At 41.8% G+C, this 27645-nt stretch overlaps 3 protein-coding genes across 3 annotated transcripts in view; 1 reads left to right on the top strand and 2 right to left on the bottom strand.

Annotated features, from left to right (window-relative positions):
- LOC109522356 (matrix-remodeling-associated protein 8-like) overlaps positions 1-8203 on the top strand; it is an 11067-nt gene extending 2864 nt beyond the window's left edge. Inside the window, exons 5-11 of the mRNA XM_019880868.1 lie at positions 207-386; positions 676-817; positions 5354-5512; positions 5934-5958; positions 6366-6454; positions 6535-6603; positions 6667-8203. Coding sequence (XP_019736427.1) covers positions 207-386; positions 676-817; positions 5354-5512; positions 5934-5958; positions 6366-6454; positions 6535-6603; positions 6667-6689 — 687 coding nt within the window. The 3' untranslated portion in view covers positions 6690-8203. The remainder of the gene's footprint in view (positions 1-206; positions 387-675; positions 818-5353; positions 5513-5933; positions 5959-6365; positions 6455-6534; positions 6604-6666) is intronic.
- A 758-nt stretch (positions 8204-8961) lies between these two features.
- On the bottom strand, positions 8962-20649 carry per3 (period circadian clock 3). Its single transcript, XM_019880867.1, has 22 exons — positions 20494-20649; positions 17268-17616; positions 16906-17066; positions 16694-16812; positions 16173-16371; positions 15222-15273; positions 14937-15085; positions 14675-14753; positions 14497-14603; positions 14149-14305; positions 13940-14048; positions 13685-13813; positions 13490-13598; positions 13287-13398; positions 13053-13192; positions 12801-12965; positions 12226-12477; positions 11275-12140; positions 10949-11141; positions 10331-10517; positions 9536-9686; positions 8962-9452 (listed from the first exon to the last, which is right to left on the bottom strand). The coding sequence occupies exons 2-22, from the start codon at positions 17504-17506 to the stop codon at positions 9339-9341; spliced, it is 3789 nt and encodes a 1262-aa protein (XP_019736426.1). The 5' UTR covers positions 17507-17616; positions 20494-20649; the 3' UTR covers positions 8962-9338.
- Positions 20650-21161: 512 nt separating this feature from the next.
- vamp3 (vesicle-associated membrane protein 3 (cellubrevin)) lies at positions 21162-26877 on the bottom strand. The gene is made up of 5 exons (XM_019881283.1): positions 26604-26877; positions 24889-24967; positions 23102-23260; positions 22940-22991; positions 21162-22753 (listed from the first exon to the last, which is right to left on the bottom strand). Coding segments are annotated over exons 1-5 (309 nt in total). The 5' UTR covers positions 26606-26877; the 3' UTR covers positions 21162-22736.
- Between the last annotated feature and the right edge of the window lie 768 nt (positions 26878-27645).

Below are 27645 nucleotides of genomic sequence, written 5' to 3'. Positions count from 1 at the left end.
TATATTTCAAACCCAAACAACATTTCTTTCTCCCTTTGAAGTAATCCAGCTGGAGTCTTACTTTTTTTTTTTTTACCGCATCTTCAAATGGTCTGGCCCATCTGTCTGTTCATGTGGCCCCTAAGCACAAAAGTTTACCAACCCGTTTTCTACACCCATATGAGAAGCATGCCTAAAAATAAAAAATAAAAAATTGTGGCCCGCAGGTGGTCCACTGGGACCGGCAGTCCCCGGGAATCTACCATGATCGCGCAGACCGCTTAGTGGACCTGTACGCTTCAGGGGAGCAGCGTAGCTACGGACCCTCGTTCCTTCGGAAGAAGATGAACATCAGCAACCAGGCCTTCTCGGAAGGAGACTTCTCACTTACCATATCTGATCTACAGGTACAGTTTTTCACATTGTGTGTCTGTGCGAGTCGTCACTTAAAGGGGAAGTCAAGATTAAAAAAATAAATAAATCTTTGCAATATGTTCGATGAGCCACCATTCATCACCATATTATCCCAGACATTTTTTTTAACTATAGTTGCAAAATGCAAGTGGCTGTTTTTGAACTCCCTCAAATACTGTGTCCCTCCATCTTTACATGACTGCGTCTATACACACACGTTATGTTGTCGTTAATCGACTTGTTGACCATCGAAGTGTTTACGTGTGTCTGCTGACTGTTTAGGTCACTGACCAGGGGCTGTACTCATGTCATCTTCATCATCATTACTGCGGCTTGCATGAGAGGAGACAGTTTCAGGTCACCGTGGAACCGCCGGTGATTCGCGCCACCGTCCCAGCTAAAGCTTTGCCCAGCGCAGACAAAGGTGAACTATTATCACAATTATTATACGTTTTTTTTTTTCCTGAAGTGTCCTAAAAAATATTTTTGGCACTCAAAAATTAGAAGCTTTGACTTTCATCAGTATTTTCACATCAACCATTTCCATACATTACAATTTATCTTTCTTAGGCAAAAAATAATAATAAATGATGCTGAATCAGCCAACTATATTTCAACTATATTTCAGAAAAAATAATGTACTGTTCCTTTTTTTTTTTCCCCCAGAGTGACAATTAGTGAAACACAAAAACAAATACCGGTACATTGTTTTGGTGTGCGTTATCAGAAAAGTATGAATGAATATCAACATTTATAATCTGTAGGAGTTCACCGCTAAACTAATATGGACTTTTTTTTCTTGAAAATTACTGCTGAGAAAAAGAGGTCACAAAGATAAAGTCTGTGGTGGGTTAGGATTTTTTCTTTTGTATGCCCTTCCTGATTGGCTGGGACACATCACATGGTTCTACATTCCATTTGGACCTATCACTTAAGTTCTCAACAACTAAAACATGCAAGTCTTTACCCTCAAACTGACACAAAAAAAAACAAGTACAGTAAAAGTGATTACTCACTACTGTGAACTGACTCCCCCTCGCGCTCTCTCTGTTTCTCACACATACACACACACGCGCACGCCAGGTCACCGTGAGTGCTTTAACAGACCTGAACTAAAACTATCACGAGTACAATTAAGAGCAAAAAGAAAACAAAACTTCACATCTGTTCTTCACCTCATTTACTTTCTCTGCTTCAAAACCGCTGTGACTTCACCTTCCATCTCCTCAACGTGAGAAAGTCCCTTTTTCTGTTTGTTTCATTTGTTTTTCTTGCTCTCTCAGCGTGTCTGACGCCAGATTCCTCAAAACCGCACATGCACCACCACCCAGTTACCATCTAGGGTCTCGCTTACCCGCCACTAAAAAAAAAAAAAAAAAAAAAGCCTTTCTCATTGCGGACTTTTAATTACCTCCTCGCATCCTGAGTCTGTTTGTGTATTTGCCTGAGTGTATTACAGGAAGTGGTGTTGTTTTGGTTGCATCAAGCACATTCTTCTGTTGACCTGCACATTTCTGACTTCACATTTCTCTGTGTAGGAAAGAAGAGGAGAAAAAGTGAATTCAGATAGTCTGTTTTTAGCCATAGCTGATGATGGTAGATGTATAAATGTGGCAAAATTATTCCGAAGGTTTGGGGGAAATTCCTGTGGTTAGGTTGAGTGTGTGTGTGTGTGTGTGTGTGTGTGTGTGTGTGTGTGTGTGTGTGTGTGTGTGTGTGTGTGTGTGTGTGTGTGTGTGTGTGTGTGTCTGTGTGCCAATATGATCTCATTCCAGTAGAATTTTATCCACAGGAGTTGAAATCCATCTCTGCCCTCACAATTAATCCTCCACTCCCAGAGCTACAGAAGAACCTTCAAAAACAGGTTTTCCACTTATGATTTAATTATCATGGAAAAGTTTAATTTCCTTTTGACGGATTATAATAAGTTTGACACAAAAAACAGATCATCTGTTCCCGGGTCAACCTTGAACCCTCTACGGGCAAGTAAGTTGTTAACGTTCTCAACTGTCATACAAGTGTAACAATAAGTTAACCCCCCATTCAGTTAAAAAAAAAAAGACAAACAACAACATTTGCATTTGCCTACAGGGTGAAAAGATGACAAACACAGTGGTCTTAATAATTTTAAACACCCCTGTTTAAATGCCAGGTTTTTGTGATATTAAAGAAAAATGAGACCGAGATAATCCATCATTAATGTGACTTATAGCCCGTACACTTCAATTCATTTTTATCCAATTATTTTTGAGCAGGTAAATAAAAGATTGAAGATAATGTGGTTGCATAAGTGTGAGCACCCCCGCTTTCAACTTCAACCTTGTTTTCATCAGACCGTAACACAATTTCCCATGTCTTTGGGGGGATTTTGTTACAGACCAATGAAAACAAGTTTGAAGTTTCTCATTCCAAAAGGCATGTTCGGCGTAATCACAACAGCGCATGGCGGTGGCCGCATCCCACTTCGGGTCTATTTTTCTTGAGGCTTTAGAAAAACGTGGGAGTTGTTATGAACAGTTCCAAATATCAGTTCATTTTAGCACAAACCCTTCAGGCTTCTGTTAGAAAAAAATGTCAGGAAAAGACTACTAAAACATCTGAACGTAATTTGGAGTTATTCAGAGGAACTTTTAACGGTGGCAGATGTGGGCTGACTCCCATTTAATGTGGGTGTGAATCTGATGACATAATTTTGAAAACAGCCAAATGCCCAGTTATAAGAGGGTGTGCACTTGTGCCATACAGGTTTATAGATCAAACGAATATGAAAAAAAAGTTTTCAACCGATTCATCTTGAGCTCATTCTTGTATATGACAAAAACCATGCGAACACGGGTGTGCAGACGTTGCCTATCTCCAGTGCGAAGCGAACTTTCCATCCTTATTTTTGTATTTTTATAATTGCTGACCTGTGTCACTTTTACACTGCACTCAACTCCACACATCAGTTTTCCACTTCAGAGTCGTACCATGGGGAACTCAGAGAACCGCGCAGCAATGGCCGCCCCTGTCAGAATAAAACACATCAGCGACGATGGAAACAATGAGGAGCGGTTAAAGGAGACATATTTTGCAACATTTTTTTTTTTAAAGAATTTAATACATTTCCCCTGGTCCAAATTCAAAATGGCTCACTTAGATGCACATTTTCAGATATAGTCAGATCACAAAAGATTTGCCTTACTTGTTTGGTGGGTTGGACTCATCTATGTGTATACAAGCAATTTAAACAATCCATTTTACATAATAGGTACCCCTTAACACACCTGACTTTCTGGTCTTAAATTTGCTATTGTTTTATTCCGAGCAGATGGTTCAACCTTTAATTTTGAGTGTCTTGAATGCTTCCGATATTTTTTGAGTTAAATTCTAGATTTTACAACGAGGAGGTTCCATTTCTATCATAATACATCCGTATTTTGGACCCAAACATGCAGAGATATAAAGGCGGATCATCTTATATGTCTTTTTCCTTTTTTTTCTCCTCTCTCCCAACTGTCTGCTGCCATGTTGACTTTGGCTCCCATTGACAGCCTGGACGGTTTACTGGACTTTTTTTTTTCCTCCTTGAGAATCCCACATACTCAGGTTTATTTTCCTGTCTTCTTTAGTCAGGAAAGTATTTTCGGTTGGAAAAGGAGGGGGGAAAAGGTGGAGTGTGTTTCATGTGTCTAGCAGCTGGTGAAAAACAGACAGGGGGGGAGAAAGAGTTGAAATTCGGGAGAGATGTAGGTCAGCTCTCCTTTCCTTTATCATCCCCCTCAGATAAAGATGCGGACGGAGCAGCGTGGCCACAAGTGAATTAGAGAAAATAAACAAACGAGGGAATATGCTCCCAATGGACAAGCAGTTCAGTATGTCTCTGTGCCGCCTTCCTTCACTGGCACTCGTCATCGTTTTGGGTTTTATTGCAGGCACCGACGAGTCATATGGCGTGACTGTTTGCGTTTGGCTCACATGTGCTCAGTGTTGCCAGCTGACTATTTAGTCCGACTGGAAATGAACTCAACATTTTAGTACAGTCTGGAGACATGATGCGTTTACAGAGGAGAAGAGGGCTTGTTTATACATGTTTGGACTAAAATAAACTTGAGATTAAAGTGAATTAAATCCCACAAGTCATCACTTTAAAGCGTTTGGAGTTTGACTCCCGCAGTTGCCAAAAGCCAACCGAAACAGTTGCTTTCGGTTCAGGTCACTGACGAAACCCCGTGCAGGTATATGTGTCTTCTTTTTAAATTTTCAATATTTTCAAACAATTGGCCTTATTTATTTCACAGTAAAGAAGAAAAACAAAGTGACATAACTACTAACGCGAAAGTAATGTGACTTCCGGTTCGGGTCGCTGACGGAGTCCTTTTTGTGTCGTATAAATCAAACTTATTAGCTGTGACTTTGCCGCTCTTCTATCCCCCCGCCCCCCAAAAAAAGTATAAATAATAAATACAATAAAAACTAATTCCTAGACAGAGTTTAAAAAAGATTACGAATAGAAAGAAGACACACACTGACCTCAACTGGAAGGAATTGCTTCATTTTGTTTTGCCGAATGGGGAAGTCAAACTTTGAAACGTTTTAAGATCACTTTAAAGCATACCACATTAAAACATGAAACTTGGCCCATTATAACGTGAACCTTATCTCATTATAACGTGACATTTTTTTGGGGGGGGGCGGGCATTAGCAATAGCGGCAACAGGTGGGTACACGGGTTCGTTTTTTACTTTCTGAAATCTAGTGGAAGAGGACTTACTTATTCTGCTTATCACTAACATCGCTGGTATCGGTAGAGGAACAAAGATTATATGTGACGTAACGGGATCATTTTGATAGGGAAATGGAAATAGGGAGACTGCTGTTTGTGCCTCAAGAAAAGACTAAAAAAAAAGAAAAAAATCCTTTCTGGCTGTTCTGGACATTGGGTAATAAGAAGCTCAAGGTTGTTTTCCTCAACTTTCAGATGCCAACAAAGGGGAGTCACCGCGGGTCATCAACGTCGTCCTCCCAGACCACAGACAGCACTTTCTCTTGCCTCTGGGCTTCGTCCTCACCGCCTTCCTCCTTCTGGCGTTTGTCGTCCTCGTCATCATCCTCATCACACGCAGACGTAGAGTAACAGGTAATTATTAAACGATCATCCATTATCATTTTAATAAAGAAAAATAAACGTATTTCAAGGCAAGTATCGGAATGAATACAATTACAACAAGGTACACGTATTTGTGTGATAATAAAAAATAATAATTATACACATTTTCACTCAAAATGCCACAGGAATAAAATAATATAAAATACAATTCGATAAGAAAAATGAACACAACCCAGAATGATATTCATGCTTGTTTTTGATTAATATTCCCCTGACACCACTCAGCATTATATTAACGTGAAAGTTAAAATTAAAAAAAAAATTAAAGGAGAATTTCGAAAACAGCTTTAGTATTTGATCTCAAGATCGCGCTCTAATTAAGTGGCTGACGATTGCAGATCAATATAGACAACAAATTATATTTCTCACTGTACTTTTCTTCTGGTTTCAGAGATATATTCATTGGAATCCACGAGGTGAGTATACAAGACACCGCACACTGCACAAACACAAAGTTTTTTCCACTACTGCCTTCCACTGGGCAAGTGTTATTAGTGTGGCACAGTATTTTACTAATAAGGTGTAATTGCATATTTGTAGGCTAAAAGGGTGCACTAGTAGGGGAAAAGGTAACGAATCATTCTGGTAAGACAATCGTTCTCCTGGTGGGGCCAATGAATTGTCTTACTGCTGAGGACAAGGAGCATACGAGTACATTGTCCTCTCACAGATATTGAATAAAGGCTCAAACGGCTTTCCAGAGTGATGAAGCAAGATTGTATGATTTCACAATTTAAGACTCGCTCGAGACTTCAGGTTAATTTGAGATTGAATTCATGTGACTTTCTCCCACCTCTGCCTTGAACACGATATCTGCATTTAGGTCCAACAGAAGTCGTAGCTGCTCAGATGAGTTTGAGATGGATGTTGCAGAGGCGTCGCTGCCCATTCGGGAGCCGGATGACAGACTGGGTGAGCCAAAAGCAACTCAGCACCATCTTGTATTCGAGCGGATGAATCAACATTTACACTTCCTCTGGTGTGATTTGAAGACTTTAAGAACAACCTGCTGAAGGAGGTCAACATGAACACGACCAGCAAAGTCATTGATCTGGATAAAGGTAAAAGTTGAACAGAAAAATAATGACATGAATTGAACTGACTCTGGGTTTACACTCTTCTAGAGATGGAGAAGTGTCGCAAGTGAGAGAAGTGACAATTGGGTCACTGGCTGGTCCAGAGGCTGCTCGTCACACCCACGCTGTTGGGCGTTCTGGCAAGGGAGACTCCACAGAGATGAATGTGTGTCATCCAAACGACACAACAACAACCGAAGCCCACATGTTTTCTTAAGGCGCAAACACAATGAATGTTTTGTTCATCATGTCACGTACATCCACGATACTACAAGGTACCACAGTGCCACCTTGATGTTATTATATGGAGGTGCAATACTGTATTTTAAATCAGCGGTACCCATTTGGTACCGGGCCGCACAGAAACAGATCAGCGAGCTGTGAGCGTATTTACGCCATCAGACATCGGAAATGTGCGCGACTCTAGCCAAACGCAGTCCTCCTTATAACGTTGGTTTGCAAGAATAAATAAAAAGAATCCGCCAAGAAATAAAAAGAACCAGAACAGAAGGTATTCGTAACAAATTGGCCAAAAGTAAAGCTAAATGCGCCACTGACGGGCAGCCATGACTTCCCAAGATGAAGCTATTTTGACAAGAGAGGTCCCCACCCTCGCGGTATCTCCAGAGCGACGTGGAGGAGGAAGCTGTTGTGCGTGGTCTGTCGTCAAAAACAAGGCAACACGAGAAACCTGTTGATTAATTTGAACAAGTTGCACCCAAGTGATCAAGCGGAAAGCATGAAAATGCGAGCAGAGTTTGCACAGCCTGCCCGCGTAAAACATTGCTAATACAGTAACTAGCCTGCAGCCACCGGATGATTTGCAAGTAGCAATGATGCTAACGCCGTATGTAGGATCATAACTTTTACAATTATTATGTTTACATTATAAGGTGTATTTATTTTTCCTGATTGGTCCATGGTCCATTCTCAGTAGTAAATTGTGTTATTTTAGTCTGCTTTTGTTGTACAGTAGAATAACACAGTTTGAAATTAATGAAAAAAATCCAGGTTAATCAAATGTTTCATTACTCTAATAATCTTCGTTGTCAGTACCAGTGCTTTAAAACTGGCCATTTAAAAGCAATAACAAAATGGTTGCCGGTCCGCGAACAGCATGTACCTGTCTCAACTGATCATGACACAAGAAAAGTTGGGGACCACTGTTTTAAATGACGCCTGACTCAGTTGTAGGATTATGAATTAAAGTTCTATTACAGCTTTTGATGCATCAATCAAACTTACATTCCGCAGTTTTATTTTCTCTGGACTAAAGCAACATTGAAGGGCTCTTTATACTGATAGGGCTCTTCCAAAATGTAGTTGTTCAGTATGTTGCAGTAACACAGAAGCAGTTACTTGCCTTACTATGCTTGATTTGTGGATTGGTGTTTTTTATCATGTATTAAACGATTTTTTTTACACCAGGTCTATCATTGATAAGCAAAGAAACATACTAAAAAGCTCAGACATCATAGTGCATTTATTCATTCCTTTGTGTCACAAACAGTCCCTGAATTCAAGACAAATGGCTTTTATACACTGTGAAGTTTCGTGTACATCTCTCCTACAAAAACATGACACTGTTTTATATATATATAATCAATCTCAATCTAAAATTGGTAAGAAAACCAGGTTGGTTTTACACAATTGGGCCACTGTATGGAAGGAAGCAGCAGTCAAGCGCTCACTTACAGCAGCACATAACAATAGCTACAACATTCAGAGTCGAGTGGAAACACACACAGACGCACGCACACACATATACATACATACATACACACAACACACACACACGCGCGCGCGCGAACACACATAAGGAATATGTCAGTAATCCCAGGATCACATGTACTTAGTACAGTGAGTTTAGGAATAGGGCAGGATTATTAGGGAGAGAAGGAGCATTCTTGGGGCACTGTAAATTCTCCTTCAAGTGATGAAGTGTATCTGCTGCTGTTCAGGGGTCCGCATAACTAACGGACATCTCACCGGCATATAATCAACCAATAGAATACAAAGGTGACACTCCAGCAGCAATTCATCCAATAAATTTAAGAGTGTCATCTGACAGAAAGCAGCACGTCTTTGTATCCAGACAACCGTTTAAAACATCTACCTTGTGTCCACCGTCGTGTGACATGTCACGGAAGGAGTTCACATGTACTGTACAAAGTGTACACAATGTACATTAAGTGCTTCCTTTGTGTTGGGTTGCACAAACTGGGGCAGCGATGTCTGTGCGCACAGTGCTCATCTTCAGGGGGCGTTAACAATAAGACCCATTTCCTAAAATAGTCTTTCAACCTGTACTCCATTGTCACTTAAGCGTGTCGCTTGTGTTGTGATACTTGGACCGGTCCAGTATGGTCTTTGTCCTGCCACATGGTCACACTTGACCTACAGGCCTATTGTGAGTGCACAGGGTTCATGTTCGTGGGGGGCAGAAACCATGGGGGCGGGCATCTTGAAATGCGCCCAAAGTAGCCGCAGGAAATACTTGAAATACAACACCAAGAGAGGTATAATAGTCATGGTCCCATGACCGCACTCGCTTTCGGCTGACTGAGCATAAATATCTTGTAAAATGAAATGCCCATCGCTCTTGCCCCCTTTTCAAATCAAACTATCCAAACGGACAGAGAATAAATCATCTGGTCTGATCAGACAAGATGCACGGTGAGAGTTGTTGAGGATGGATGGTAATTTTGGGGTCACAGCTCTCAAGTGTCCACAATTGAGTCCGGCTCCAGAACCTCCAGAGGGGACGAGCTGTCGGGGTCTGGGGGCGGAGGCGAATGGGCCGCTCCCGCACCGACGTTGCAGGTCACACAACCCTGAAGAACACGGGGCATGATCACATGAATGTTTAGGTGAGCAGCGGAGATGAATGACTGCGGACTAGCATGCGCATTCCCACCTGAGTGTCTATCTCTTGTGGGATGGTGTGTTGCTGGATCCAGGGGTGGACCAGGGCCAGCTCCTCACGCTGATCTTGGCTGAACCATGGCTGGAGAGGCTGAAGCACTCGCAGTTTCTCCCTGTCCTCAGCCAATACCTCATTCTGGTCCCTGGAGGAGGTAATACATAAATTAAATAAATAATGAACCTCCGAAACAACACATGGTGTTTCGTGATGACAGACCTTTAAAACTGTCATTGCAGTCACACAAAATGAAACATGCTTTCTAGCCTCAAACAGCTGCTATGATAAAACATTTACTGACTACCATTTGCATCACCAAACTATTCAGGTTGTTAACTGTGGCCTGTGGAATGTTCATCCACTCCTCTTCAATGGCTGTGCTAAGTTGCTGGATGTTGGAAGGAATTTGAACAAGTGTGATGAAAAAAGAAAAAAAAAAAAAGTACAATTCAGGGTGGCCTTTTATTATGGACTGTTTAAGGCACACCTGTGCAACAATCAGCATCTTGACATGCTGATTGGATGGATTATCTCAGCAAAGGAGAAATTCCCAGTACCATACATTTAGAATTATAGCGAGCGGTGAGATAGCAACAGAGTTCTCACACTTTCTGTGCTATGTTTTTTTGTTTTGTTGTTTTCCCTCCCAAATCAAATCATCTGCAAGTCATTTATTTTCCAGCAAAATATTGGAAGTTGAATTTAAAATTAACTGGAGTGTTTTGGGGCAATAATTTGTGGAATGTTCAAATTATTAATACAAGTAATTGTCCACATTTTTAAAAATACCTCGTGTGGATCTGGTATGTCATCATGACATGCTCCGACGTGTGCTGGATCATGCTCCACAGCGAGCTCTCCACCTGATTGTCGAAGCTGCGTGGGTGCTCTGCTGGCGCTTCCTGGCTCTTGCGGGCTTTGCGTGATGTGTCTGAGGAATCGTTGCTGGCAAAGTATTTGCTGCTGTTGCTGCTGCCTGGAACCACATAGAAAGTGGGATTCATTCCCCTCTACCTGCTATGAGAAGCAAGTTATTTGTCTCAGCCCTGCAGTAGAATGTTCACAGTGCCTCATAAGTCACACAATCAAGCTAATTTTGGAAGTCTTTTCTGTGACTATTTTTGTTTTATGAAATCACCACCACTGGGTAAAGTAAGGGCAAAGAATAAAATATGTGATTATAACTACAAAACATTAAATTGAGTGCTGAGCTGAGTTTTTTTGCTGTATTTCAGCTTTATTATATAGTGGTTAAATTCGCTTTATGATGACAGTCAGACATTGTTTCAAAATTAGAGCAGTTTAGAAGGTTTACAGAGTCATGGAGTTGGTTGCGTTTGGTTTTGCCGTTTCCACTGTTCTTCAATGAATTTGTGATGTCAAAACTCCTCCGTTCGGGATGCTTACCAGTGTGAGATGTAGAGGTTCCATTGGAGCCAGATCCAGATCCAGACCCCAGTGAGCCTCCAGACTCCCCTGATCCAGACCCAGAGGCATTGGAGCCAGTCCCTGACCGTGCATCTTCTTGCAGCAGAAGGTCGAGGAGCTCACTGGAGGTGGACTGAGCATCATGGTTCCCAGAATCACTGGGGGCATCACCCTGAGGAGGGGAAAATGTTTGGTCAGAACCCTAGCGTGACCGCAACAGAGCTGTATAAAAAAAGTGACAATTATTGACTCTGTACTAAAGGCAATTGTGTTAGTTGCGATGAGAGAAGTTTTCTTGCCATCACCTCATTGTCACCCTGCTCATGAATGCTTTCTGCTAGGTTGTGTCCAGTGCTGCTCTGTCCTTCATTCGGTTTGGGCAGTTCCTCCTGCAGCAAGTTGAGCTGAAGTGGAGAGCTTGAGCGTGAGCTGGAGAATAATGCGCGCGGGCCTGCCGTCTCCTCCTCTTCACCGATGGAGGAGCAGGCCCTGTGTGAGCCGAGCAGGGTGCCAGGGGAAGTCTGAGCTTGGGGCACAGGCTGCACTTGGAACTGGGGTTGTGGAAAGGGGACACCAGGGGCGAATCCCGCCATGGTCATTGGCGCCTGGGGCAGCATGGAGGCAGCGGAGGGGGGGTAAATGGATGGATAACCTGGCGTGAAAGTTGGGTAGTTGGGCAGGATGACAGCCATGACTGGTGTCATGAAGGGATTGATACTCTGGGCTGGCGCCATGGGTTGAATGTTGTGAAAATTGGGGATATTCTGCAGATTCTGGATGGGTTCCATCTGTATATTTTGCATGCCGGGCATGTTCTGGTTTTGCTGCATGAGATGGAAATTATAATTGAGCTGGGTCTGGTCAGGGGGCTGGACCACCATAGGAGGGGCTCCCGGTAGCTGTTGCAGTCTTGACGGTTGCTCTGGGGCCGGTTTGGGGGCCAACATGGGAAAGAATGGCGCTTGAAGTGGAGATGTTTGATTGTAGGTCGCTGCCATCTGTGGCTGGGAAGATTCTGACGAGGGCCAGGAGGAGTCTGGGACACGACGAGATGGTACGGGTGGCGAGGCATAGCTGTCCGAAGAGCCCACGGGTTTGGGCCGCCTAAGTCGGGGCTTTACTCTTCGAGAGCGGTTAAGCCCCCCAACGCTCATTGGACGTGGATATTCACCTGTCGCAAATTTAATTTGAAACGGGGCATTTTAATACGCACAAATATTTGTGTGTGTCAGCCATTTGTGGTTGTCAACACAAACCTCTGTGTTGTGAGTGAGCCATGGAGCTGTTGTCCAGCTGGAGATAGAAACTATAGGGGCTCTGCAGAATGCGATTGCGAAATCGGTCCACATACTCTTGCTCCTCCTTCTGCGTGTGAGCTGAAAGCACCTCCTTGGTAAGACCTATGAACCTTCGCTCCTCAGTGGCAGGGCTTGGTGCCGGATGGGCTGTGGCTGGAGCAGCATCAGTGGGCTCGCTGCCCATTGGCACGTCCTCTAGCGCCGTAGCCTCTGTTGAGAGGAACCACACATACACAAAAAAAAAAAAAAATCAGAAGGAGAAGGGTTTTATGAGATTGCATTCATCTCAAAACAGTATTATTATGTACAATATATGAACAAAAGTTGTGAGACAGATCTCTAAAAATGTAAGAGGACTGTGCCCTACCATGGAAAGCAATAAAACCCACACAGGGATAAGTTTGGTTTGGCAAAAATGGTGAGCCCTGACCTCAACACCATCATTTGGGATTAACTACATCATTTTAATTTGCTGTAGCTGCAACGACTAGTTCTCCAAATACAAATCCGTTCAGAGCGTGTATCATACATACCTGATTCAGGTTGGGGAACATGGACGATGGTGCTGCTGTACGAACACTGACTGGTAACAGAGACCACACTCATTGCCTTAGTGGACATGGTGATGTCTGTTAGAGGAGCTCCAACAACAGCTGCGGTGCTAGGCCCGACCGACACCTCGCTTTCCAACATCGCTACTGGGCAGAGAGAACACATTTCGGAGAAATGAGATAAAAAAAAAAATAAAACTAACTAACAAACTTGATTCATGTTTGTGTTTTTACCATCTGATGCAGCTTGGGCTGTGTCATTGGCTCTGGCAGGCTTGTCATCTTCAGAGGTAGAGGATGAGGAAGAAGAAGTGGCAAGGGAATGAGATTGGCTTTTCCGTTTCAAAGCTGGCCCTGTACAGCTCTCCAAATATCTGTATGACACCGCCAAAGACACACAGTGGATGAACAGATGAAGAGGAATTTGGGTATTCGATAAAGATGACACAAGGACCACACATACTGTACCTAATAATGTTGTCCACACAGTTGATCTGCTGGTAGGAGGGAATGTGTGTTGGTTTCCTACTTTCATCAGGATCCCCCACCTCAGGATGGGAGGCTACCGGAACCAAGTGTGCTATAAGACGACAATGTCATTTCAATTAACATTCAACACCCCCAAAAAAACACTTTATTTGTACTTCAGATCATTTGTTGGTTTGCACTACCTGGGGCGGGTTTGCCAAGCAGAGTAATTTTGTGGCTGGTATCAAAATAGGCCTGCTTTCCCCAATTCCTGACTCTGTTCACATCTGCACAGATTTGCTGAAGAGTCATCTGCAAGAACACAAAGATGCAATGTAATTCAACTTGGTTGCAGCGTTGACACTTCACAACAAGCATGTGATGATTTCGGGACTTACGGGTTCCCGGTGTGAGTCCTCCCACAAGTTACCGTTGCTGTCGCTCGAAGAAGCTACGCTGATGTAATGCTCATGAGAACCGTTACTTCCTAAACTGCCATAACCACTGGAACCGTTGTTATGGACAGGCTGGGGGGGGATGGAAGGGCTCATTAATGAAGTTGAGCAAGAGTCCTGAAAAATTTCCTTTGCGAGCAATGTTATGAACTCAAATAAGTGCATGCGTAGCATCACGTGTACCCATTTAATAATCACCTGCAAGAAGAGTTTATAGATCTTGGCTTGCAAATCTTTGATTTCTTCATGGGTCACAGTTAAATCCACTTTACTCGGAGCAGCAAACACATCCTCATTCAGTGGAGTCCTAGCCAAACGGCAGACAGATACATTACAAGTCTTTTCACACATTTAATTCTCCACCTGGGACCACTGCGTGGTTGTGAATGTGTTTTATTACTGCTTACGTTCTGACTTTGTGGCGTCCTATGATGAAGGCCACCTTGCGGCTCCAAGGGTTGATGAAGCTGGACCAGCTGGTGTCCAGTGTGATATAATCTCCATTCTGACAGCGCAATCGAACCGGCGAGTGTTCAAACGGTGACTGACCCGCGTACTTCAACACTACATAAAAGATATAATAAAATGAGAAAAAAAGAAAGAAAGAAAGATAAGATAAGAAAACCTTTATTAGTCTCGCAATGGAGAAATTCCCAATTCACAGCAGCAAAGTTATGAATGAGAAAGAACAAATAGGTTGAAGTTGTAGTCATCCAGGATTAGTCAGCGGGTAGGTCAAACAAGTCAAACCTTACCCTTCCGATGCATTGACAGCAAGAGGGCACGGTCGTCTGGATGAATGCTGGTTAACAATGAGGTGCCAATCAGATCTTGAGGGAGGTATCCTAGCAATGGCACTGCCCTGTGGGACGCCACGAAATTAATTTGATGGTCTGGTGAATTCCTAACTCGCAGACGTGAATGGGTAATGACCTGTCGTCCACTTCGAGGAACACGCAGCCAGGTGAATGGGTGGTGGTGAAGATGCGCTTGTCCATAGGAATACGAGGTGCTGGGATCGCAAATAATACATCACTTGCATGACACTCTTGAAGCAAATTAAGTCGCGAGCGTTATTTCTTCAAACATCAAGCAGAAAATTAAACAGCTACCATGTTAACGGAGCAAATTGTGAGCTATCACTGGGGTAGAGCTGAATGTGTGGGGTGTATGCGGCGTTAATGATAACGATTACCTTCATATCCTGAAATGATGCGTTCGGCCAGTGCCAAGCAACACAGCTCTTCCTCCTTCCCACTGCTCCCCGTTCCCTGCACTTTCAGCAGGTAAGGTGTGACGCGAAATGGGTTGTAGCGCATCTCACCCTCGCGATCCTTGCCACCTCTGAAACACCAATAGCAAGTTTAATGTCACGTACAAGTAACCATATAAAACAGCTACAGAATTGCGATTTGAGCAATTTTCTACCAGAGCTTTGTTGGATTCTTTTTTAATCAGATATTGCGACATAAATGCTGACCTGATTCTGCAGAAGAAAGACTTGACCTGGGCTGAGTCAAATAAAACTCCGGCTGTAGACATAGCAACAAAGAAATTGAATTTATTTTCAATAACATACCGAAGTCCAGTACAACCACCTTACAGTACAAAAGAAAATATATGGAAGTGTGCAACACTTACCTTTGCCATTTGGCAAACAACCAAGTTACAGAATCTTGCGAACGTCACTATTCACTATAAGGCACAGCAACTCCTTCAAGTCTAAATTTAACACATTCCTACAATGTGGCCCTTCTGCTCAATACGATCAACTTTTTTTTTTTTTTTTACAAAAATTCCCAGGCAAAAAAAGGAAAGACCATGGAAAAAATCCTGGAGGAAACACAAAGTGGACTTTTTAGAGAGAGCTACGGGTGAATCCTCAAATTCAGCTCATGGCTGGAGTTTTTATCTTTTGTGTTTGCTTTTATCTATGGCCACTTCCTTGTTCCTTTAAATGACAGAGAGCCAAACCAATTGAACAGGAGCAATGTGAACATGGTGGTGAAAGATATCAAAGTTTCCTGTTCTAAACACATTGTCTCTGTTCCCACAGGGTCATCATCATCATGATTCAACAAACTGGTAATACTGGTCAAAACCTCTCCTTTTGACAAAGTGGGTGCCTTACACGCCTTTTTACTCTTTCTTGTTTTTGAAAGACACTTTCTGGTTCATGGAGATGACGCATGATGTGCGAACAGGCAGTTGTGGACACAGTGTACGATTCCACTCACAGGTACGCTATGTTGACCGAATGGTGATTATAACTTGCTATAGCGGGATTGTACACCAAAATGTAAAGGGTTATCCCATGGCCCATGCTTCACCTCACCTCAAAACCTCTCATTTTTGGGCATTTTGGCTTGATGGAAGTTATTAGTAATAATTACAAAAAAAAACCCATCTAATACTTGACTCGCAAGCACACCTGTGTGTGAGTTGGTCCAGGGCGGGAGATGCGGCTGTGCCGTATAAGAGTAGAAGACGTTCACATCTTGGTGGAAGAGCAACTCCACAAACTTGGCAGACTCCAGGAACTTCCTCTTGCAGCACAGGATACTGGAGGCCTGCTCGGACGCATGTAGCACACGGCCACTCGACAGCGAAAACACCACAACGAAGGAGTCCTACACAAGCGAGGGCACAGAGGCGCACGCACACAAGCAAGCCAAGTCACACACACGCGCGCGCGCACACACACACACGCACACACACAAAGGCAGTAAACACATATACACTCACACACACACCCAGGTGTAAAAAATGAGGGACAAGTGCAAATGTGTCCTTGGGTTTGTACTACATGCACAATTTTGATGCCATTCTCGAATCAAATTAGCGGACAAAAAAATTGGTCTACTGTGTTGAATTAGTATGGTCAGTGTAAGATCGAAGTGCAGATTGCAGTGAGAGTGATGACAAATGGGTGGCAAGTGTTGGCTTGTGTACCGTGTTCTTCAGGGTGTGTTCTGAGGTGACTCTTTCCAGCTCTTCGCGAGTACAAACGGTGGCATTGCTCTTCTCATCCTGGCCATTTCGCATCAGCAATTTGTAATACTCGCTATTGGCTGCAGAGAACGACACGCGCAAGTTGCAAGCACTCGTCCTCTAACCCAATCTCTCTTGTTTGAGAAATATTTTTTGATTAAGCAGCAGGTTACCTTGCACTTGCTTGACGCATTTGAGGGCATAATGCAAGGCCTCGACAGTGCTGGCTTTGCTACGACTGCGTTTGTCAAATGGAAGCCTCTTCTTCATCTCGGTGACTGTGTTCTTCATCTCTTTGTGGACCTGACCTTTACTCCCATCTGCATTCACACTGCTGCGCAGATAAAGACACGAGGGGAAGCCGGGGTTAGGAAGCCGCTCACATCATTCCCATATAGCTTCCTGCGTTTATAACCACCACGAATGGCGTTTGCGGACATGTTTGTCAATATCAAAGGATGACGAGGAGATCATAAAGTAAGAAAGGTGCCCCCCTACTCTTATTACATTCTGTGTCCTGTGGTTGTCGTAATACCTCTTTGTGGAGGCCGAGGTGGATCCTGTGGCGCTGTGATTGTCTGGGGAGGCGAGGTCGTGCGAACCGCTAGTCATCTCCTCGTCTTCCTGCGCCACTTCTCCGCACACGTGAAGCCCAACGCTTGTTGATTGAGCCCCTCTAACCTGCTGCGCCGATGACATCCTGTTTTCTCCTTCTCCTGTAGCTGATGATATTACGGGCTCCTCCACATCTGGGCCGCTGTCACCGGCGGGCATTTCTTTGCTTAGGTCACACCTCAGTAGTAATTCTGCCAATCACCTTGGTCAATGGGGGTCTTCGTATGATCAACAACAGGAATCGGTTCCATGAAGCACTTTGTTGGAATCTGTGTGGAATGCCGGTCAAAGTGGAGAGAATACAAACTGATAAATCTCTACCCCAAAAGACAGTGATGTCATAAATCTCGAAGATGCTCCAGGACAGCTTTAATTTGAGCGTTAGCATATTTATGCAACCAGGTAACTCAAAGTTTTTGTTTGTTTTCAATTGAGCTGTCCAGGTTATAGATCACATTAAAGGTGAAAAAACTAGAAATGATTGACCAGGGTTGTATTTTTTTACATCCCCAAAACCTGGCCTGTTGCCTTGTTACATCCGCTGCCCGCTGAAAAGCTCAATCAGAAGCCAGTGAAAATGTCCTGCAGTCTCTGCAGGATTACATAATCGGGAAGCTCAATTTGGAATACTGGAAGACATCTTGCGATATTGTAACTCTGCTGACAAAAACAAAAAAAACGCAGGTATTATGATGATTTGCTTTGACCTTAAGGAGACAGGTAGAGCTCATAAAACCACATTTGAGCCTTTGCTCTTCAGCAAATTAAACCACCTGCTCATAGAGTGCTTTGACATAGTATTTGCCGCCTCTGGATTTCTGTGTTCTTTTCGTATTTATTACATACAGAGGTTTCAGTTCATTAAACTAATTTTAATGCACACAGCGACTGCCCAAGGAAATCCAAAATGCAGTTTCTAAAATGCCAATTTATTAAAGCACACCCCAAAAAAAAATCCAAAAGTACCTGTCCCTACGTGAAAAAGTCATTGCCGCCCCTTGTTAAATCAGAAAGTAACTGTGACTTCAATTTCACAGGCAACACCCAAGCACCACATTTGCTGAATCAAGAAATCACGTAAATAGAATCTATCAGACAAAGTGAAGTAGGCTACAAGACCTCAGGAAACAAACACGTCATGCCACAATCCAAAGAAATTCAAGAAGAAATTTGAAATAAAAGTTTTGAAATGTAGCAGTCTGGAAAAGGTTCCAATGACATTTCCAAGACTCTGGGGCTTCAGCAAACCACTCCTCGAGCCATTATCCACAAATGCATAAAACTGTGAACAGTGGCTACTATTCCCAGGAGTGGTTGACCAGATTAAATTACTCCAAGAGTGCAATGACATCCAGGAGGTTGCAAAAGAACCGAGAACAACAGCCAAAGAACTCCAGACCTCGCTGGCCTCAGTTCAAGTCAGTGTTCACGACTCTTCCAGAAGAAAGACACTGACCCAAAATGGCATCCATGGGAGAGATCCCAGGCAAAAACCACTGCTGTCCAAAATGAAAACCAAGGCTTATCTCACGTTTGCCAAAAGACATCTTGATGATCCTCAAGACTTTTGGAAAAACATTCTGTGGACTGATGAGTCAAAAATGTGAACTTTTTGGGATGTGTGCGGCCTTTTACGTCTCAGGTAAAAATGGCAGAGTGTTTGATAAAAAGAACATGATGCCAACAGTGAAGCATGATAGTGGCAGTGTGATGGTCTGTGGCTGCTTTGCTCCCTCAGGAACAGGACAACTTGCTGTGATTGATGGGACAATAAATTATGCTGTCTACCGGAAAATCCTGAGGGAGAAAGCCTGACAAACTCAAGTGCTCTTGGATCATGCAGCAGGACAATGATCCAAAACACACCATCAAGTCCACCTATGAATGGCTAAAAAAATAAATAAATAATGGAAAAAAAAAACAGTTTTTGGAGTGGCCAACAACGTCTGGATTTCAAACCAATTGAGATGCTGTGGTGTGACCTTAAACGGGCAGTTTATGCAATAAAAAAACCTTCCAATATGGTGGAGTTGAAGCAATTCTACGAAGAAGAGTGGGCCAAAAATCCTCCACAGCAATGTGAAAGACTCAAAACCAAATATTGCAAACACTTGATTTCAGTTATTGCTGCCAAGGGTGCCACAACCCATTGTTCGGTTATATTTTCACATAGGGACAGGTAGGTTTGGATTTTTTGTGCCTTAGAAATTGCATTTTTTTAATTTCCTTGGGTTGTTTCTGTGTGATATTAAAACTCGTCTGATGAACTGAAACCTTTGTGAGTGATAAATATGCAAAGAACACATACTTGACCACCTTTTGAAAGTTCCAAGACCTCTTCCCACATTAACCTAAGAACCAAAAAAAATCAAACTCATGCCACCTCCCCAAACGGCCAAGCCTCCTCTCGTTCAGCAGAAAATTGCATGAGCTGCATTTGTATGCAAGTATTTCTGTGCCACTGACTGGCAACCAGTTCAGGAGTTAGTCCGCCTTTCGCCCGAAATCAGCTGGGATAGGCTCCAGCAACCCCCGTGACCCTCTTCAGCTGGGATAGGCTCCAGCAACCCCCGTGACCCTCTTCGGATAAGCGTGTTGAAAATGGGTGGGTGGGTATTTCTGTGCCACCAAACGGACATGCACAATTACATTTCCAAGAGAAGATTTAAAGAAAAGACAAAAACAAAGCAAAGCGCAAGAGACCCTATAAAATCCCAGAAATTATGAAAAACGTGACCGAAGTGAGGAAGTCAGATGACAGTTTCTTGTCCACTCCGGTCGTCAAGATTATTAAAGTGCTTGATGCTAAATGCTGTCAAACAGTGTAGAGTTTATTTCAAATATGTTTTAAGAGTAACATCTTGCGTTACGGCAGACATGTTACTCAACATTAGCTACTTATCGGCTTCACGACGAAGATAATCGACCGCTGTCGTAGCAACGCACTCGACTTGGTTAAAAATGATTACTAGAATTCACGAAGTTAGCCAGTAGTTATATGAAAAACTGATCACCAGAAAAATATTAATTTCAAGATTTACTTCCACAATTATGTGCGCTACTAAAGTGGACGATGTGGTTAGCTAGCCGACCTGGTAGCATTAAACAAAAACATAACACAAACAGCTTTTAGTGAAATATTTTACCTTTTACACCACACGCGTTTGTCCACTTGAATGTATTTTTCCGTGAACAGGTCGTCTGGTCGCAATGAAACTATATTAAATTAGATCTTATTAACAAAGCTAAGCATTCCCGTGCGCTTGACACATTTGAGCAACGTGAGTCCGGTTAGGTATGGCCCCGCCCAGTACACGACGATTGGACAAAGTATTTTACATGTCTTCTTTGAATGGCCGATACACCGTTTGTGGGCGTGTCTGCATTTTGGTTTGGCAAACGTCGGCGGTGGTTCACGTGGACTTCCATGTTACACAACAAGAGGGAAAACAAGTACGGTACAAATTGCGCATGCGCTAAACACCGCAGGCGTTGCATCTTCCCCTCTTCTTCACCGAAGGAATGAACACCAAACACTTGCTGTTAAAAATGTTCATACGTCCCACATTAGATTGCTGTTAATTCAAATTTCATATAGATATAGGTATAATAAATTAAATTTCCGTATTAACTGTAAAGCTGATAATACACAAAAGAAATCATCCATTTTCTGAACCACATACGCTCACTAAAATATTAATTGGCCCGTCCCCTGCAAACTGACAGTAGTAAGATAAAGTAGTAAATATAAAATGACCAAGATTATTCACAATACTCTTAACAATGTGTATAACAAAGTGAACAAGCAATCACACACCATTTACGTACACATTTTAATGAGATAGAAGCAACAGCAGGGTATGCAATCATCCAGTGTTGGCACAGTACATGTAATTCTCACACTGTCATTCCCCGAACTAAGTTTTTCTACAAATTCCAACAAGCTACAATGTTTTGCAGCATCGGACACACACAAAACAAAACCCACTGAAGATTAGTTCCACATACATTAGTTTAAAAAAAAAAACCATAGCTCAATAAAATGACATTACACACGTGCACTTGATTCGGATGGGATAAATGAGTGTAATTTCCACACTCATGTAAGTTATTTAAGCAAGTTAGCTACACAGTATGTTTGGGTGCATTCAGGAGGCACGGCTGACTCCATTAGGAAGATAATTACACATCTTTGGGTGGAAGAGGCGCAGACATTTAGACTGACTTATGACCGTGTGTCCATCCATTGGCCTGACACTAATGGTGAGGGTGCACAACCTTCTTACAATCATTTTATTTTCTATAAAGTCCTTCGAGGGCCATATGGAACTCTTGCAAAGTAATGTATTTATTATGTTGTATGATCATTTGTGGATTAGATGCTATCAGCTGACATTACAGTTACCTTGCGTTCTGGAACCGGTTCTAAAAATTTTAATAGTTGTATTGAGGGCTATTGTGGTAGTAGGTTCCCCATCCCTGCTGTAGACATTTATCCAAATCAGAGCACAAATGAGCTCTAACTGTACACCAAGTCATTCCTGAGACAATGATGCAAATGGACAGACCATTATGAACTGAGGCATAAACATATGTTCGTCCTCAGATGTCTTTGATAAAAGATGACCAGTTTAATTATTTCATCTATTCACAATTGAATTCATTACAACTGAAATTTCCATAAAGGAATTAATAAAGTACATTTTTCTAGCTACCTAACAATCGAGTACAAAAGCACTCGGCTGTGCGTATAAATAAGTTAAGGCATTGGGTCGCATGATCATACAATCAAACAGATGTGTGTCTTTTGAAGTCAGGCAAAAGCAAAAAACAGTATCGGAGTGCTCTTTCTCAGGTGAAAAATGCTGAATTTGCTTCAGTGGTAGGCACAATAAAGTTTCGAGGAAAATGTTTTAAGTCTTTCTGATGGCACGTCTCTTAGCTTGGCACACACTTTGTAGGCTTTTTAGCAAACACAAAAACAAAATGCAAGAGGAGTTCACAACAAGGCATCTTATTTTGTGTCGTACAGAAGGACAATGGGGTATGTTTTGATATAATTTACAACACGGATCGGAGACAAGGCAGCATTGTTTTGTTTCAACCATGTGACACTGGTTTTAGTTTTAGTTCAATTATCGAATGATTTGTTCATGTGTCTTTGGTATCTGGCACTGCATAAGGGCTTGTAGTTAGCCCATTACCTTTACTGAGACACATGCCAGCACACACACAGGACAAGGAATGAAGACGCCCTCCCCTTCCAAAGAGAAGATAATGTGGAACTTAGAAGCCACTAAATATGATTGTGGCCTCTGCCTCTATGCCTCTCAACGATGCATGTTGCTCATCTCCTCTTCGCTCCTTTCTTCCTCTTACTGATGTCGTTTTATGCTCTTGACCAAACTAAAAATGAACACAAATAAAGCACATTTATACAATTTGAACAAAAGACAAATAAGGCAAACAGTTCAGCAATTATACGGCGAAAAAAAAGTCAATAAAAGTCAAAATTCACCTAAGTTACCGAAACAATGCAATTTCTTTTCAAACCATTTCTGAAGACAAACATTTGCAGTATGTGATACTCACTAATAATGATGACCACGATAATCAGTAGGACGGCTATCAGGATGGCCCACATCTACAAAGAAGATGGGCAAAGAACGTCAGAGCAAAAATCAGCTTAACTCTTTTCAAAAACAGTCTTGATTTCATTTTTCTGCTTTGCAGCCACATCTGTCAAAATCATACCTTGCAGTTTTTCCACCAGTACTTCCTCTTCAGCTTGGCAGCACTGGTCTCAAACTGGGATGCTCCAGCTTGGAGTGCGTCTGCTCTGTCGTCCAGTTCGGACAATTTCTGGTCACGTTCCAGTACTTTGTCCACATTCACGCGCATAATATCCACCACCTGCTCACAAAACCACCACAGTTGACAAATTAATTAGTTCTGACCGAGTCATATCAAATGACCACAACCGCATATTGCATGTATAGTACCATAAAAAAAAAAAAAAAAAAAAAAAAGAATTCAGAATTAACAAAACACCATATTGGAGCAACACGTAAATAATTTGCCACTATTAGAGATTCAAATTCTGTGTTCTGTAAACTGATGTGAATTATTTAAAGGGGAAGTCAACCCCCAAATTTTCCTTACAATAATAAGTTCTATGCAACCCTACTGGTCTAAACACGGCATTCTGATTACTATTGCATTTGTGGAATATGGGTTGAGCAGTAAAATACACCTGTTTTTGTACATTTCAGGGGGTGGCCATTTTGCCACTTGCTGTTGTCTGAAAATGACATCACAGTTGCTCAGGACTCAGGTAACAAAAAATAAATAAAAAATCATGGCTCGGTTTCAGTAAACAGGAGGCGAGACTTTATTTGGATGGATTTTGCTGCTGAACTCATCCCACAAACGCATTACTAACCAGAATGCCGTGTTTAGAATAGTGGAGGGGCAGAGAACATAATTGGGTTGACTTTCCCTTGAAGGCCAGAGGCAGTTTGTTTTTCATCCGATTCATCGATTAATAGCCAAAATAAACCAACAAATTTATCATTTCAATCATTGTTAGTGGTAGCTCTACATAAATCTCTTTGAATCTCTCACTTTGAAGTAACAGACAGTATCAGCGAACACACACACAACCCACATGTTCCACTGATCCACAAACCCGACTACTGCCACTCCCCTCAGACAGAGCAACAGAGTGCAGAGGAGTGTGCAAGCATTACATAACCATGGGCTGTGATTATATAAGACTCCAGCAACCAATTGGAGGCTCTGTGGACATGCTCAAAGTTGACAATCTGTGTAGGAGGGGCTAATTTCAGCATAAAAAAAAATGGGAACGGCATTTTGTCATACGTCATATCAGAGGAGTATTGTCCGAATATTTTCAGGCATGTGAATTAACATGTGAAACGTGTTTGCGCGCAACACTCTTCTCCGAGTGGCGATTCCTAACAGCGACGCCAAAGGTTATGCAATTCTCTGTTCGAGACACACATGAAGAAACAGTGAGTCATCGGGTCGCCAGGGGCAGTGAGAGGGAGAGACGATCAATGGAGGCTCTGTAATGACATCACTCACCCCTCAACACAAACAAAACCAAAGGGTAACATTTTGATGAAAGCAACTTTCACTCGGCAGTGAGTATTAAACGCGTCCGAAAATGACGTGACTTCATCAATGCATGGAAGGTTAAACTTGGAATACAATTAAACAACACCTTTCATAAGCTTTATAGTGAAAGCATATTGTAGCTTTGGGTAAATACAATGGAACCACAGAGTTTGAACAAAATCTGGTAAAATTTCAAAACTACTCTGCACATACAGTGCTGTGAAATGGTATTTGCGCCCTTCCTTATTTCTGTGTTCTTTGCATATTTATCACACACAAAGGTTTCAGTTCAACAAACCAATTTTCATATCACAACAATGATGTTGTGTCAATATTTTTTCGGATCTCATAATATGGAAAAGAAGGAAAACAAAAGTTTGACTTATGCAGAGTTGTCATACCTCATCGACCTGGGCTTGGGTCTGCTGCAAACGCTTGTTGCTTGACCCAGCAGCGGAACCTTCTGGAACTAAGCCTGACCTGGAGAAAACAAGATGATATATATATATATATATATATATATATATATATATACACACACACACACACACACACACAGTATATATGTGTGTGTGTGTATGTATCAATGTGACGATACTCACCTTTGAGTTGCACATATTCACCCAAACCAGTGTATACAATGTATCATTTTTACCCTAACTTTAGTATTTGTATGTATATGTTTGTATGTATATGTAAAAATTGACCTGATAGAGAAAAACTGAAATCAGTTTTTTGATTCTACACCCAAAAACTTGTTAAAAACAGTTGTCAGACCTAACTCAACAAAAATTGCGTTCCCCAGAGTTATTATCAAGGACAGCACAGAACGGAATGAATCGGATTGTGCTTACTGTAATGTCATATTTTGCGGCTCCGATCAGCGACATCATTGATCAAACGTAAAGTATGACATTACAACCGAACACTGATTTTGCATAAAAATGCAAAATATCTGCCAATCCAACACAGCCAATCACATCTGTGTAACGTCTAATTGCAAACTGTACAAAAGAGAGAAACAAAAAAATGTTGAATTAAAAAAAAAAAAAAGCACCTAAAAACAAAAAGTTCTTAAGGATTGCATGATAACGTAGCATACTGAACTACAATCAAAAGTTAAAAACAAGAGAACGGAAGTGAAGGTTAAAAAAAAAAATGTCCTGGAGTGGATTTTTTTTTTTTTTAAACAAGCTTCAACTTTATCTGTATGCTTGCATATTATGTATTAAATGTAAATGTTACTTGTACGTATATAACTCAGTGATGCTATTACCACGCGTTCAGTATCACTGTTCAAAAAGATTTGGCGAACTAAGTGTCTAGAAAAGAGCAGGCTATTTCAAGAATAAACTCGAAAGCGACTGTCTGAACATTCTGTCTGTCCAACCCATAACACAGCACAGAATAACACTTGTGACACTGGATAAGGCCTACATGCAGCCGGTACAATGTCACTACATTCCTGTTGTACATATAGTCATGCTGATTAGATAGTTTGACACGGCAAAGTAACTCCGAAAACATACATGTTGAAACTCACCGATTACAGACAACGAAAAAGACGTTTACATTTCGCAGTTCATCGATTTTCTCAACGTAGACTTGTCATACAATTTGGCCTGAAATCCAAAAACCTCAGTTAAGGCGATTTAAACGACCCCCCCCCCCGCCCCCCACAGTTGCTGTGCAATCTGTTTATCGAGTTGATTCACCATTTGACGATTTAATTGATTTATTGTGGTGACAAAAAAAGTTATGAAGTTCTGACGTTGAGAATATAAATGAACTGCTCGGGGATGCTAAAGTGCATTGCAGTTATTGTTGTCGGAAGAGCAGTTACGTGAGTTGCCATCCAACAACAACAACAAAAACACAAGTAAAAGTAAAAAATGATAAAGTTACTCGGCTCAAGTGCAGAATCTGTATAGCTAATGCAAACTTCTGAGGAAATTGCCTGGTTAACAAACTAGCACTTGTTGCGTGCTAACAGCTAAGTTTAGGGCGTATGCTACGTTCAATTTTCCGCAAAAAAACAGACCCAGTGTTCTAATCTTGTTTGAACCAACAACACGATATCTTAGACGTGCATATACTGTAAATTATTAAAACTTACATCGTGAAGTAAAACTTGCTTTATCTTGCACCGGATGTTTCTTTTTGTAGAGAGTCCTAACCCGTACAGTTGAGCTGCGTTGGGGTTGCACTGGGAAGTCGGAACTTCAGAGTTCCCACTCATGAAAAAAAAAATCAATTGCAGCGCCCCCTGAACTCGAGAAACTATAAAAATCTCTCAGCAGGCTGATGTTAACTCATCGCTATGACTACCGTTTGTAAAATAATTTGGAACGAAACCATTGATTTCTCGAGTTGAATGGGAGGAGATATATGGCATAGCTTTAGTTACTGCTATTTTGATCAGTGAACAATCGGTTGAGAAAGATTTCGTCCTTCTGACGTCAGTTATGCGAACGTTCTACATCTAGATCTGGGTAAAACAAGCGTAAAATGTGGTCTGTGACGTTGCAGTGTTGACGAAACATGCATTTGTTTTCAGACGAGAACGTCAGTCTTTGTTCACTGAAAATGTTTTTACGGGGAGTACCTCAATACAACATTGAATAAACGACATACTTCCGCCAACAGTGACGAATGAAAAGCCATACATAAAGTAACAAAGCATTTCGAAATAATAATTAAAGTGTCGTACTGTATTGCAATTGTCGCTCACCCAAAGCACCGCACTATCATATTAAATATCTACTTGAATTAATTGTACATGTACATCCAATTTAAAGGCGTCAAGGAAAGCCCCGTGATCAACATGTGACAACTGGAACAACAGGAATTTGCTGCCTTGAACGTTAATATTAAATAATATTTATCACAAAAAAACTCAGTACACCCCAAAACAATTGGTAAAACGCGTTGAAGTTCCATTAATAATGAATATATATATACAAAAAAATATGTTTACAAATATGTGCCAGTCATTGCAAAGGAGACTTGTCAATGTTCACTCAATACAATGTTTCTAAGGAATTCATTAAATGTAAAATCCATTAAACCGATGGAAGTCAAATAAATAAAAAGTAATTCAATCCACAAGTCAAGTGGTTAGTTCATTAATTCATTAATTCATTAATTCATTCATTCAT

Source organism: Hippocampus comes, unplaced genomic scaffold, assembly GCF_001891065.2.
Source record: "Hippocampus comes isolate QL1 unplaced genomic scaffold, H_comes_QL1_v1.1 scaffold68, whole genome shotgun sequence".
Taxonomy (NCBI): domain Eukaryota; kingdom Metazoa; phylum Chordata; class Actinopteri; order Syngnathiformes; family Syngnathidae; genus Hippocampus; species Hippocampus comes.
The sequence above is the reverse complement of the archived record's forward strand: the minus strand, read 5'-3'. Positions and strand labels throughout refer to the sequence as shown.

What these genes read in the sequence shown, in the direction of transcription:
- per3 (XM_019880867.1), bottom strand. Translation starts at nt 17,506, where the DNA reads ATGCCCGCCGGTGACAGCGGCCCAGATGTGGAGGAGCCCGTAATATCA. An exon ending in GGACGCCACAAAGTCAGAAC is followed by an intron (nt 14,049 to 14,148) that starts GTAAGCAGTAAT and finishes CCGTTTGGCTAG; the next exon opens with GACTCCACTGAATGAGGATG. An exon ending in AGCCCAAGCTGCATCAGATG is followed by an intron (nt 12,966 to 13,052) that starts GTAAAAACACAA and finishes CTCTCTGCCCAG; the next exon opens with TAGCGATGTTGGAAAGCGAG.
- vamp3 (XM_019881283.1), bottom strand. An exon ending in CCCAAGCCCAGGTCGATGAG is followed by an intron (nt 23,261 to 24,888) that starts GTATGACAACTC and finishes TTTTGTGAGCAG; the next exon opens with GTGGTGGATATTATGCGCGT. An exon ending in ACTGGTGGAAAAACTGCAAG is followed by an intron (nt 22,992 to 23,101) that starts GTATGATTTTGA and finishes TCTTCTTTGTAG; the next exon opens with ATGTGGGCCATCCTGATAGC.